The sequence below is a fragment of the Atractosteus spatula genome, chromosome 4, assembly GCF_055471065.1.
Source record: "Atractosteus spatula isolate fAtrSpa1 chromosome 4, fAtrSpa1.hap1, whole genome shotgun sequence".
In the NCBI taxonomy this organism is placed as follows: Eukaryota; Metazoa; Chordata; class Actinopteri; order Semionotiformes; family Lepisosteidae; genus Atractosteus; species Atractosteus spatula.
This window is the reverse complement of record NC_142709.1, coordinates 8,452,954-8,467,714: the sequence shown is the minus strand read 5'-3', so window position 1 is coordinate 8,467,714 and position 14,761 is coordinate 8,452,954. Positions and strand designations below refer to the sequence as shown.

General features: G+C 38.5%; 1 protein-coding gene across 1 annotated transcript in view; it reads left to right on the top strand.

Annotated features, from left to right (window-relative positions):
* Window positions 1–840: 840 nt before the first annotated feature.
* mcf2la (mcf.2 cell line derived transforming sequence-like a) overlaps window positions 841–14,761 on the top strand; it is a 79,270-nt gene continuing 65,349 nt past the window's right edge. The window contains exon 1 of the mRNA XM_088912660.1: window positions 841–971. Coding sequence (XP_088768786.1) covers window positions 893–971 — 79 coding nt within the window. The 5' untranslated portion in view covers window positions 841–892. The remainder of the gene's footprint in view (window positions 972–14,761) is intronic.

The window sequence follows — 14,761 nt, the reverse complement described above, 5'->3', positions numbered from 1 at the left end:
TGCAATAAAATGGCACCAAGGTGATGTTCTCTTATCAGTGGAGCATACTTTCTGTGTTTTATTTATCTTGACTTTCATCTAGCCTTGTGTTCAACCATTTACATCATCTTAACACTAACCAATCAATTCTGTCACTAATGAGGTGCTTTAGTGCCTATTTACAAGATTTATTGATTTTATAAATGGACATAAACAGTCAGTTAATCAAAATGAAGACACAATTTAATGCTCCGTATATTTAAAATGAAGTAGTGTTTTGGAGCGGCAACTAAAATGAAGCTTTTTCAGGATGTAATTAATATGTATGAGCAAGAAAGTATGCTTTTGTTTTATAAGCATTCGGCTGTTGCAGTACATTGTGTTCAGTAACCTTGAATTCATTGTCTTTAATCAGAGATCTTGTGAAGAAACAATTTTTATACAGGTAAAAATAGATGCCATGGGCTTTAAGGGTCATATTTAAGCAGACAGACTAATGGTTAAAAGCATACAACTGGATATCCACTGATGTTTGATCCTATAACTGACCTTTTGTTTGTGTTAATGTTGAACAATCATTTTTTTAGCTTCAGTGTGACAATTATAAATGTGCTTTCTGGTCCTCTCATTCTTCACCACGTCCTGGAGTCAAGGTTAAGGGAACCTGCAGTGATTAGTTTTCTCCTGTGGGCCTCGGACTGCATCAGCTCAGCTCTCTCTGTGACTTTCCAGCAGCAGTGCATGCAGGCGAGTGTCTGAGTGTGCGCGCTCCAGCCCGCGTGTCTGTGTGCACTCCTGCCTCCCACTGCCAGGGCTCCGCAGCAGTTAGAAATGCAGGGCTCTAAAGCGTCTGCCTAGCTCAGAATCACAGAGGTGTACGACCGGCTGGGCCCTCTCCATGTTCTTCTGAAAAATGATGCTTTGGATAAAGAAAGAAGAAATGTTCCTGGAAGCATTGGCACAAAGACTGAGTGCGGTTGCCCAGAGAATTGGTAGGAAGAGCTGCTAGTCTTTGAAACTGCGTTATTTACTTTGCTTGACAGTGTTAATTTGAGCACCTTCGAAATCTTTGGGGGGGGGGGGTGTCAAAATGAAACCATTTGAATGGCAGTTTTTTTAATCCTAAATATATTTTAGCATTGCATCTTGCAGTAAATGTGTCTGTGTGCTCTGCAGGATACCTTCAAGAAATATCAGTATGCATTGCGTGAAATGGAACGTGTAAAATTAACTCTTGTTGATGTGTGCAATTATGCAGGGTTGCAAGTGGAATTAGTTGTGCCAGTGCTTTGTGTAAAATTAAGGCTGTGGAGCTGTGTTTAATCTTTCGACAGATAAACGATTTGCAGGCATTAGTTGACGCTGGCTTTTGAGCTGGATGTACAAGGCAGTTTGTTGCTTTTGAATTCCATACGCCAATGGGTACAAAAAAAAATGGATGTTGCAAAACTCAGATTTTTAATTTGACTTTTTCCTCCAGACACAAAAAATGTTTGACTATTTGTATTTGCTTTTATCAATACCGTATGGCTCTCATGCTAAAAAACTGCAGTCTTAACAGGAAGCCTTTAAATAATACGCCTGTATGTGCAATATGTTTTGACAAGTGTGAAACTTAAGCACCCAAAGTCCTCCTAATAACTGCCTTTAAGAGTGTACTAGCATGTTTATACCATCACCAAGTGCCTAACAGCATATGTATTTAACATGATGTTAGTTTATCTACAACAGTATATACTGTATTGGTAATTGACGTGGAAGAGCATGTAAACCTGTTTTATAAATTTCTTGTTTTTTGGTATTTATTTAATATCTATATTACAGGAATGAGAGTGACATGGAGGGGCAGTGGTTAGCATTTGTGGCCCTGGGGCCTGCATTCACTTCCTAGGGTGCTATCTGCATGCAGTTTGCATGTTCTTGCTGTGTTCACGTGGCTTTCTTCCAGCTTTTCTCCAGTTTCCTCCCACAGTCCAAAGACACGCTCATAGGGTAACTGGCTTCTGTAAACTTGTCCCTGCTGTGACAAGTGTCTGTATGTACCCAGTGATGGACTGGCGTCCCATCCAGGGTGTATCCTGCCTTGTGCCCAGTGTTTCTTGGGATAGGCTCTGGCTCCCCTGCAACCTTGGACTGGATCATTTTAAGTGATATGATGGTGACTAGTCCCGCTCTACAAAATAAAATTTATTTCAGGAAATACAAACATGCGTCTTGACGTTAATGGGAAGATTTTACATTATGCCTTTTTTTCCTCAGTTGCCCTACTTACAGTATGCGCTGATCTGCCTGTAGGTATAAGGCTAAAAAAAGTAATTCCACAAATGCCATAACAGTTCTAATGTTTTCAAAAGGGGGGATTTTGGACACTGGTCACTGTTTAAATTAACTGTCTTTAACTGCTTAATTCTTTAAGGTCATTGATGCCAGCTTATGCTGTGTGATTTTCTAATTGTCATTTTCTGAAATTAATATAAGTGTGGCCCAAAAATGGGTGGGTGGGGGGAGAATAAAGCACAAAAATAGAAATGTAAGCTGCAGTCATTGAGCCATGTTGATCCTTTAATTAAAAAGGTTTAATGGACTTTTTGGAATTATTTTGAAATATTGAAGAAAGCAGTTGAAGTGACTGCTCCTGGAACACTATAAATGGATGTTCTTAATATCCAATAGCAAGATTTTGTTTTTAATTAATCCTTTTTTCTCCTGTCCAGCCAGGCTGACTCACTAGGGAAGGTTCTAGGATTTGTATTGCATGCTATTGCAGTGTTCAATAAGGCATATTTGGCAGTATCACCGTTGCCAAAGATGTGACATTGGACTATTTCCAATATGTTTTATGATTTCTTCCATCAGAACATAAATTGCTTTGTGTTTTTCATGAAAGGTTTTGAAATTGACTATTTGCTCTATCTGGTATCAACCTGGAAAGTGATAATTTTTAAGTAAAGTGTGATTTGAGCCTGAAGGTGTAATAGTTGATATTGCCAGCAAAACAAGCAATCCAGTTTGTGTTCAGTGAAGAGAAGCAGACAGGAATCCCTGAGGGGAGAGCACAGTAATTGTAGGTTTAAAATGAAGCAATTCATGGATTTACAGCTCAGATAGCTCTAGTGCACATCTGATGGTTAAAGGAATGCAAAATACAAGATTTCTTTCTGTTCTGCAGCTTTAGTTCCAGGAAAATCTCTACTGTATTTGCTTGTAAACTCTGCAAAGTCTTACCCTCTCTGAAATATGTTTTCAGTAAAGGAATGTGCTTTTTTGTTAAGTGTGCTTTTAATAAAAGGAAAAGAACTTCACTGCTGGGAAACTCAGACATAGAACTGATGTCTAGATTTAGATTTTTACATAGTGTTTGTCCCATGTGATTGTGGCTGGGTTGTATTAGATCAACTTGCATTTAATTCACATTGAGCATATTCTGCAGAAGAGTTGATCTCCCTGACATTGGAAAAATGTCATTTTTTTCCTGAGACAATCTGTCTGTGCCTGTCTACATAGCAAATCGTGTTACCTGTGGTAACTCCTCTGTCACTTCGACCAAACTCCTCTGTTTGGTTTTTGAGTTGGCAGATTGATTATAACATTAAAGGCTTTCCCAACATTAAAGGTTCTCTGGGTCTTCTGCTTTAAACCTTCCAGTTCGGGATTGAAAAAGCCTTTCACAGTTCTTTTCCCAGATGTCTTAGCCATGCTGAACTCAGGGGTTTGCTTTCAGGGAATTAGCTTGGCTATGGATATATATCTTGCCTTAGCTGTAATGAAGGAGTTTTTCAATGTTCTGCATTGGTTAAGTGGTATTATTTTGTTTCATAAACGTGGCTGGTTAGCCTAGCCTTTTTATCCATCCACTGTGAAATCACAGAGACTGTGGCTGCCTCACAGTGCATCGTGGAAATGATTGCAGTCATTTACAATTACACATTAGCACCCCACTTTAATAAATACAAAAGTTCAGACAACATGCCTCTGTAGTGCTCGGCATATCCCCTATACTGCAGGGAAAACAGCACATTTCTGGCACTGTTAAGGTTAAAATGAAATTGTTATGCGGCCAAAATGAAATAGAGGACGTTAAGCAGACACAGCAGATGAGATTCCAAACAAAATGTACAGCAAGCAGTCAAGTGAGTCAATGCAGTTGTGAATGTATACTGTAAGGTAAAGTGCCTAATACTGTCTCAGGCATTACTATCATAATCATTATCATGATAGTAATATACAGTGTAATAGTAACACCAGTGCCAGATTCCATGCAGCTAGTTGTTATGGCAATGAAGTATTGAATTAATAGGCACTATCTCAATGCCTATTACGGCACTTTTCAAACATAAAAATCTAGATAAGTCTAAAATGAGGACCACAATTCTAAGCTTTTTGATTGCTCTGTGTTTTGAAGCTTTCTACATCTGTTCAACTGAAAGATTCTGTTAAATACTTGGTTTAAATTTTCAAACTGACAAAATCTAAATTTAGAATTAAACCAGGCCCTGGGCTGATCGCTATTCTGAGCAAATTGTCCTCTTACCCTCTTATTAATCATTTCCTCAGGTCCACAGATATTTAGATATTGCCTAATTTAAATTGGTAATAGTTTTGTGACCGACTGTGGGTGAGGGGCACCAGTCACTGAAAGGACAGTGAAGCTGCATTGGTCGCTAAACCTTGCCAACAGCAGACACAGGGTCAGACGGGCTATTATGTCTTCGTATGACTGAGGTGTTTGCCTTACACAGCTAATTGTACTTTCATGACTATCATATTTAATCAAATATTTTCCCAATTTTGATATCAGGTTTAAAGCTGGGTTTCAAAAGATACACAACAGTGTAAGAATAGTGCCTTACAGACATCTCATGTTTACCTCTCAACATACATTTCTGTATTTACATCTGAGGAAACATGACAGGAGTTTACTAGCATGTCTGATATTTAAAAATAGCATTTATGATTGTATAGATTATGCAAAATCATGAAATATTTTGTAAATTCTACTATATATCTATAATAGGAGGTTATTATCTATATCATTTAACTTTTTTCTGTATTGATGTTTCATTAAAAGTTAACTTGTTCAAAGTGATTATACCACTCTGGAAGCCAACATTATGTCTTACATACACAAAAAACAAAGGGCCTGAATACCAGAAACTGTCTGAATTATTTAATCGGTCACCTTAGCCGAGGACTATTTTGAGAAGTAGTTTGTGGTTTCAGGCTTTTTTATGTTTTTTTTTATTGAATGTCTACTGATTGAAATATTCATTGCGGCTGTCTTGATCTTAAGGAAATTATCTTACACTGCTGGTTAATTTCAGGGTTTAGCAACCCTCAGGAAGCAGGGGATAATAGCAATTTGCATTTTTAGATACTGTTAAGCAGCTTTGGCAAAATTTATTTAGTGTGGGGAAAAAAGTGTAACTCATTCTTGTCGAAGAGTTTTTAAAATCATTTCCAAGGTGAGAACTGATTTGTAATCAGCAAGTTGTATACAGTATAACCATCTGGCTCGTACATTTCTACAATCCTCAAACTCGCAACCAGAAAGCAATTTGCAAATTAAAAGGGACTTATCTGAAATGTAATTTTTGAATTTTAAAAAATGTTATTGTACCAACAGAGAAAGATATAAATCAGTATTAGAAAGTGTGTTTTTATTTTGAGAATAGCGAAGGTGAAAAATACTGAGCCATATTCATATTTGTCTCTTCTACTCTACAGAGGTTGAGATGAGAATTTTTCATCTGAATTGTTTGTTTTCTTTGATATGATGCCTTTCTATTTGTTCTGCTCATGTCAAGCAAATTCTTCTTATAATTTCAGTTAACTATTTTACATAGCTAAATAGTGCAAATGAAATTTAATGGAAATATATTGGGAAAATGGAAGACACTTGAATTCATAGCTCAGAAATACACTGGGTTTTTCAGCTCTAATGTACTGCTTCTCCAGATTTATCCAGCTTTAAGCTATGAAAAGCATGTAGTATAACTATCAGAGCTCATTGCAAAAATAAGAATTCACATAAAGCTTAAAAAGCAGTAATGCCTCCTCACTCCTAGTTATGGAGAGACCTTGCTCTACACATTAAATGGATTACTGAAATTTAGCGACACTGATGTAGGCCTATGTTACCAATATGCAGGTGTTCTGAATGATTCCATTATTAATGAATTATGTATAGGCAGCATCATTTTAAATCTTGTGCAGATACTGTATGATACAGTATACTTATGAAGAATGATACTGTGCCCTAAATGTCCACTTTAAACAAACATGTTAAATTCTGATGCCTCTACATCTTGTAGATCATGTTCTACTTCAGATCAGCTGTGTGAATTTTCTTTTGAAGATCTTGGTGTCAGATTCAACACTGAAAATCCTCCCATCTCCTTGAATTCTCCCAGTACTCAAATCCCACCTTGCTCCCATTTCAGGATGTTCCCATGCCATGTCTTTGCAAAGCTGGCTGGACCTGAGGCTCAGAATGTGAGTTTACCTGAGGCATCGTTTACTCAACGCAGTCGTAAGTCAGCTTCTTTGAAAGCATCCTGAGAAGTGACACAACCTTTAAACCTTTAAATCAGCTTAGCCCTGATTGTCTTTAAAAAAATCTCTCTTTTCTGGTTTTGAGATATTTGGCTTTGATTATAAATATAATGATGGGAAAACTCTCTCAAGTAAGTAGCTGGACCTTGAGCTTAACTGACTGTGATAAACTCTCTTCCACTAAATATGAATTTCTGGTACCATTTTTTTTTTCAAATCACTGATCTGTTTGAAATCTAAGATTTTTTTATCAGCCACCAAATATGTATTTTTTTTCCTGCATATTTTAACATTAGAGGATGCATACTGTTTCAGAATCATTTCTTCAGATGTCTGCATTTGTCCAAGATGACAGGCTGATTGAACTGTTTAATCTGGCTTATTTGATTTTAGTTAGGAGGATGAAGGTATTTTCAAATTGAGACCTGAAGCAAGAACTATATGGGATATTTTAGGCGGCAGCAGAGCTGGAATTAAAAGGCCAGTCTTTGCTGAGGAAAGAGAATAACTAAATAAACTATGATGTCTGCACTGTTGAATACTGCAAAGCTATATTTAACTATAGGCCAGCAACAATCAGAAACTAATTAGATTTGACAATTGAACTGGAGCTTAGAAATACTCCTGAGATATATAATAAAGCACAACTAACAATACCTCGAACAACTCATTGAGCAATGCCTTGTTCCACTTTTCCGTTTTGTTAAGAGGCCAAATTCTGGAGAAAGACATTGTATACACAGTGCTCTGTAAGATAACTGAATATGTTTGTTGTTGGTGACTAAAACACAAAAGTACTTGCCAATGACTTGAGTCTGGTCAATGATTTTTAAGAGTGGAAACAACTCTTTTAGTAGCTACAGTACCTTGCCTGATAAATTCAAAACCTGGTCATCAGGTGTTAGCTAGTATAATCCCCCATCATCTCCCTACAGGAGCTTGATTACATTAACTAACTCAAAGATTCCCTAATTCTTCATGTTATATGGGTTATTGTAATGGTAATTAATAGGAAACTTCCATATAACTAAAATTTATAGCTTGTCCCATGCTACGTATTTTTGCTCCCTGTCCAGTGAAATGCTGCAATGGCACATTTTCCAGATGGACACTTTGAAACCCGATATTGAGCTGCTAATCTACGTGAAAACTCTGTGGAAAATGCAGACATTTATGAACTGAAACCTAAAACCAAAACGCTTTTAAGCTCAACAGAAAGGCACAAAAACTGGCATGGGTTTTGATATTAAGAAACAGTGACAGTGCCTCGCAGGAAGTCCTCTCAATGTGTTAAAAATAACAGCAAGGAGCAGTTCTTAAAATTAGACGTCTTGTATGCATTCAATTCGGCAATGTATTGTTCAATTTACACTGACATTTTACGGACAGCACTCCAGACTAAAAACGCAAAGGTTCTGTGTTTCAAATGAATAAATCTCCAGGCAGCGTTTCAAGTGAATGCATGAAAATGCAATGAAATTATGAACCATAACATTGATTAGTTGTGTCCTTACATGTAAGGAGTGAAGAGGAATGAACATTTTTTTTAAATGAGCATGTTAAATGGGCACTTTTGTAGATGAATATAGACATTCTGATTATAAATAATATTGAATAATATATAGTATGTTGTTCTAATAATAGTACCCTTGAAAGAGGAATTATATTTTTAAAGACCCCCCAAGCTAATTTTCAAGTTAACCTTAAAAATGTTTTCACACCAGGATTTCTAGCTGTTTTGTTCACTGTGATGACCACTAACCCCTACCCATCAGAGGTAAAGACTCTAAATGAGAGTTGTCCTGCTGCCTCAGAAGGCCCTGGGTTTCACAGAGATTTTGCTTGCAGATCCAGAGACCTCCAAATGGTAAATCAACTGCATTTCCAGCTGTGCTGAGCTCTGCATCCCCCTGTTAGCTTGATTTGCCACACAGAACTAGTAGAACTAGTTTTAGTATTTGTTATAAATCTGGAATTTTTCCCCGTTTGCTTTAGAGACCTCAGAAATGCAGTCCTGTACATCAGGCTTGGAAAAGCCTAGTTCATGACGGCCTTAGGGTCACTTGGTTCTTAGTCGACATCTGTTCTTAATTATTTGATTGAGCTAAAGTGGATACAAACTAGAAACACCTGGTTTTAGGGTCCTAATCGGCAGTCTGTGAACCACCTGTAAAATCTGCAGGATTCTGGCCCTAGAGGACATTCCTCTCACTCTGAGAATCCCGTCTCAGGAATGGCAGCCTTCTGTTTTGTCATGTCTACATGACCGTTTCAGACCGTAAACTAAAGAACTCCAATCTGTTTGTTAAATCAGCCTGTGGGAATATTGATGAACGTCTTACTCCATGGAAGCATATTAAAAACTGCTGTGATCTTGCTGCTGTGGTGTTGTCCAGGTACTGCTGATTGACCTGCCTGCAGGATTGCAGACAGAGGACACACTAAGTTCCACAGTTTTATCCCCACTGAGTTTGTCTCTTTAGGCAAGTCCAGCTTTCCCTTCTTCCTAGTTCTTCAGTTCAATTTTGCAGCTTCAGTTCTAACTGCCCTTATTAGCTGATGTGCTTCATTCATTCATGATCAAGGAATCTTTTTGGTTTTGGCAAGGAGGTTGAAAATACAGTAAAACCCTTCGGGGCATCTCTTTATCCTGGGTAAATCTAGGTTTTCTCCTTGCTTGGTTTTCCATTTCTTGGCTATAATATGGGGTTCTCGCAAACTGGACCGTAACAAGTGTCCTCTGAAAGTGATTATGAACCAAAATCTATTTGACACTGTTTAGCAAGATCTTTACTGAATTCCTCAGAGCACTCCAACAAGTGCTTTAAATGCTTCTTGAATGCAGCTGTGCTGGGTCTGCTGTCTGAGTGCTGTTCAGAGCCGCTCCGTACAGTTGTGCAGAGACCTGAAACAGACTACTATTAGAACAGGATCTTGTTTGGCACATTGGACTGAACATTTTTATGCTGTATATTATTACATTATTATTATTATTGTTAGTATCAATCCTTACAGTTGTATAGCGCTTTTCTGGACACTCCACTCAAAGCCTCAAAGAGCTTTACAGGTAATGCGGACTCCCCTCCACCACCACCAGTGTGCAGCCCCACCTGCATGATGCAACGGCAGCCATAGTGCGCCAGTCCTCTCCCCACACACCAGCTGTCAGTGGGGAGGAGAACGGAGTGATGAAGCCAGTTCATATGAATATGAATTTCTTCACACCTGCAGTCTATAACATTCCTTTTTGTTAACTAGAGCAGGATAGGTTAAACGAATTTTTGGACAGCAGTCATTACTTTTTTAAAAACTAATTGACCATATTGTGATTTTCCTTACTTAGTAGAAAGCAAAACTGTCCCAAGACACGGTTGTGGAAGGTCTCATAGTTTATACAAATAACCTATAGTACATTTAAAACAATATAGCTTCATTTTTATAGTACCAGTATGACATTTCACTGTCCGCTGATGAAATCTCACGGTTTTTGAACTGATATTTTAGTTCCATACTTCAGTGTAATGATGTACAAAACCGGTGTTTTAACAGCATCCCAGCTGTCAACTCTTTAACAAGTGTGCTTTCAGTAGATCAACAAGGGCTGCAAATTTTCATTTCAGTCGTTGCTTCCATTCTGAAAGAACAAGAGGTCTTTTGTGTTTCATCATCTCCCTCTGCTGAGCTTTGAGACAAAACGGTTGCTGTGGAAACGTTGCTTTTAAACATTTGGTCACCATGGAGTTAAACATGCAAAGTCTTTTTGCTCTCCAGATCTCTATAGTGTAGCGTTCCAAAAGGTTTTGACAGAGGAGTTTAGAGAGCATCGTATGTTTGAACAGGAATTCCCCTGTATTCTTTGGGGGGAAGTACAGTATGTCTTTGAATTTGTAAATTATATATATCCCTGACATCATTATCTCATTCCTGCTATCGCAAGGAATTTGTATAATCACAGAAGACATCTGCTCAATTTGTTTTCCCCCTTTTCCGCTTTCTCCTGTCTCAAGAGATATCTCACTGCCTCCTGGAAATCCTGACTGCTAATGAATTGCGTTTCGAATTATAGAATTGCTGTTTGTGATCCAGATGCATTAGGGAGCTATCAAAATACCCACTCAGGACTGAACAGAGAGTTGCATCTGTATAATTGGTTAAGCAGAACTGCAAATACTCGCTGGTCTTTATGAAATCCCATCTCGGAAAACTAACCTGTTGTAACCTGGTTAAACTTTAAATAAAATAATAAGTGTGATGTGGTGTTGTTGTTGTTGTTGTATTTGCATTAAATGATTGTTAAAAATGTGTTGTCTTCCCAATTTGGAAGTTCAAAATTATACTGAATTCAAAAGACTATCTGGACTGGATCACATATACAGTATATTGTTTTTATCTTGGAGGTAAAATTATACCAAGGTAATTCTGTTAGGCAAAGAATGTTTTAAAAATATCCCTTCTAAGAAAAACATTGCAACTGAGCTCTGTAAAATTGGTTCGATATTATTATTATTTGTGTTTGAATTTTGAGGGTTCGTTTTATATTTTAGATTTAAAACTGTTTATTAAGTAACTTATTCTTCTAAAATATCTTATGGTGGACAAAGTTATTGCTTGAGACAAAAGACAAGGAGATGGTGAGATGCCAAATCCAAGGTCCATTGTTTTACTTCAAATGCCATTTTACATTTACAAAATTGAAACCTCTAAAGGCATTATGTTAGCTTTGTTTTTTTTTATTGTCATCCTATTTTTATTTTTGTGTGTTTTTTTTTAAATCTGACTTCTACAACACAGCAGCATATTTCCCTCTTACACATCTTTACGTTGAGGCCGGCAGAAGTTCTCCAGAGCAGAGCAGAGCAGAGCAGTCAGCAGGGGCTCATCTCGGCAAAGAGTGAGGAATCGGTTTCCAAGAAGCTGATGCAATACCCACCTGTGTCTGCTTTTAGGACTTTCATCCTGTTTGTACAGCTCTCCTAGGTCTGCTGTTGCTTAATTCCCAACTTGCTCCCTTTTGCTTAGCATGTATTCCTTCTGTGGCAGAATACCTCCCAGGGTTAAATCCCTTAACCACAGTGAATTATGGGTTGTAAATAAGACAAAAACCTAATAAAGTATGTATCAAGTTTACAATTACGAACTCATTTCAGCCATTTTCATGCCAATGCATATTATTTTATTTAATTATTTCTTAAATAATTGCCCCAGCGCAATTTTTGTGAAGCACATATCTGTGTGTTGGCCTGCTTGTTCAACAACTGCATATGTAGTCCAGATGCTATTACATTTTGTTTTGTGGCTTGTAATTAATTTCCAGCTGTAATTCAAGTTATAACCCAATAACCTAATTTGACCTTCTAATACCAGTAGTGAATAGTGTAGATCAATGGGGTGTGTATCACAATTATCTCTAAACAGAATTATACTGCAGGTCTGGTGCATATCCATGTATAAATAAAAACAAAACTGCACATTATGGCCAAGCAGTCGATAAGTCTTTTAATTTACAGCTGGTTTCATTTAAAAATACCCACGGTCTCATTGTCACCCTAGTGCAGTAGTTGGGGAATTTTTTTCATTGACAAAGCACAAGACGATACGTAGGTTGGGTGGACATTTGCCTTCTTTTAATGCTTGTTTTTCCTTCATAAGAGCCCAGTGTGTCGTGGGACAGAGCAGTCATCACAGAGGATGCAGCTAATGGGCTCTCTGGGGAAGGGGGAGGGGGAGTCTCTCAGTCCGAGTGCCAAGTTGAAAGACATTACTCGTTTCCTTTCGAGAAGACAAACTGCAACCAGAGCAGCTTCCCCGACACTTGAAGAAACCCATGACTTTACCCCTTTCCTTCCTTCCTCTTCAAAGTACTGTATATGCTGAGTGTGCTATTATGCTTTTTTTATCTACGTCTTGTTCCCTTCTCTCCTGACGCCCGCTGTTTCACTCCTTTACGTTGTTCTGCTGGGACAAGGGTGTTTTTTTTGGTTTGTTTTTCTTTACCCCGAGGCAGCGTGTGATAAACCCGTCTGCCTCTTGGAGTACCGCTATTCCCAGCGGTAGCTGGGCCTGTAGCCTGTGTTGATTTGCTCGCCAGATGTCCCCCAGCATCAGCATGGAACAGGCGAGGTGGTTTCGCAGGAGGCAGAGTGAAGTTGATGGAGAGGGAAGAGGTCCCTGAATCTCCAGCGGTCAGCGATGTGTCATAGCAACCGCACTGCCTTGGAAGTTCTTGATCGAGCATCCCTGTAGTTTCTCTGGGAGAGAGAGGGAGGCCACAGGAGAAGTCTCGTCTCTTCTGCTGAAGTGTTTCCCTTTAGGACTAGGCAGATAGTTGTTAACGTCTGCGCTCCCAGCATTCTTGCTGTGAAGATTTACTGCAGCAAGGATTTTATTTTTGAATCATGTTGCAGTTCCGTTCTGTTGCTTTTTAATCTAAGGAAGAAAGAGACACCTGACCCCCCCCCCATAAAAGGACCTTGGGATTTGTCTTGTTGACGCTCTCCTGCAGTAATTTGGAAGCTCATCTGTATGGGAAAGGTGTTGCAGCGAGCCATTACTATGCTGAGCCTGCACCTGCCAGCCCTGCAAGTTCACAGAAAAGGAGGCTTCTAGCCCAAACCCAAGGACCAGAACAAAAAGTGATGGGACATTAAATCCAGCCCCCGGATCATCAAGAAAAACCTACCACGTCGTGTGTTACAGGCGGAGCTGAAGATGTGCTCTCTGTGCATTACAGCAGGGCACAAACGGTGGAGTTAAGTAGCAAAAGTTATTTTAATATCTTCTGAGCTCACGCAAGACAACAGATTAGTCCTTGGCTGGGAGTATAATTAGCCAGCAGAAGGAGATTTGTGTCGACCTGCTGCCTGCCTGTGAGTCTCTTAGACCTCCTCTGAGGACCCAGCAATGAGTGCCACTCTTTTGTGGGCTTACCTTGAAGCTCCAAGGACTCCATAAGACCGCTTGGTCTGCGCAGCTCTGCCTGTGCTCCAGTGTCGGACATCGTGAATGTGTTACAGCCAAGCCTCCGCCGTGTTGCTGCAGGAAAGCTTTGTTCCCATGTCTCTCCACGGATTGCTCAGGGAAGGACAAGAAGCTCCCTACCGGATATTTGCTCGTCTCAGCCAGCTTCTTCACAGTCTCTCTGCTACTGTGCTCGGCTCCCTGCCCAAAAGCAGCAGAATAAACTCTTGGAAAGAATGGACAGGTAAAGCTGAGTTTCTTCTGCTGAAATTTTAACAGAGATTCTCTTAAGGTTACTTTTTGCTTGCATGTGCCTCCCACAGTCCGTTTTCTGTAAAAGGTTTGCTCTAACTTCGCTGGGCTTTGTCCTTAATGCTTTCTGTAACTGATCTGGACCATTTTCTTTGTAATCTCTTTTTTTTTTTAATTGCGCCAAAATGAATTTTGGTTAAATTTTATTATTTGAAAACATTTGTTTGTAGATGTGACGCCCTCCTCTTTGCTTGTATCCTAAAGGCAAATGGTTTAAAAATGAGCAAAAACGGTGGCAATCTGGGATAGTTCTCATTGTTGTTTCTTTAATACTTTAATCACTTGATTTTTTTATGTTAAGAAAGTATTATTTTAATTAAATATAAAGGTATGATCTGGCATTTTTCAAAATTAATAGTGTAATAAAATTAATAGTCATGATTTTTGTTTCATTTATACTTGTGAAGACTACTATTGAACAAAAATCTCCCATAAGCTGTAAACTGGGGTCATTTGGTGTCATTTTGTAAGGTCAAAGACTGCTCTCTTCCTGAGTTACTTACAGTTCTTATGTTGACCTAATACTCTCTTAGTACCTAAATAATGCATGATTCATGTGATCCTTGAACACAGAATTGTGAGTTAAGAGAGCAGTGATTTTTGTGCTTTCACCCTTTTTTCTGTCATGAATTGTTTATGTTGTTTAAAAGGGCACAAATTAGCGATGCTTTACAAAGACATGCAAGTCTACACAAACCAAAAGCTAAAGCTTAAAAGTACACATTTCTTTAGCTCAAGTCCAAATATTTAAAATACTCCTTTTTTAAAAATGCTTTGTATAAGTCTTAATAGCACTTATTTGGATAGCAAATGCAGACCGAAGATCTCCTATCTGATTAAATCATTATCCACACTATTAATAGTCTCTTTTCATGTTTTAGACCACAATCAAGAATCTGAGAGATCAGCAGCATCATTGCTTAATGTATCTCAGGGTGAATTTGCTTTGCTCTCTCCAATT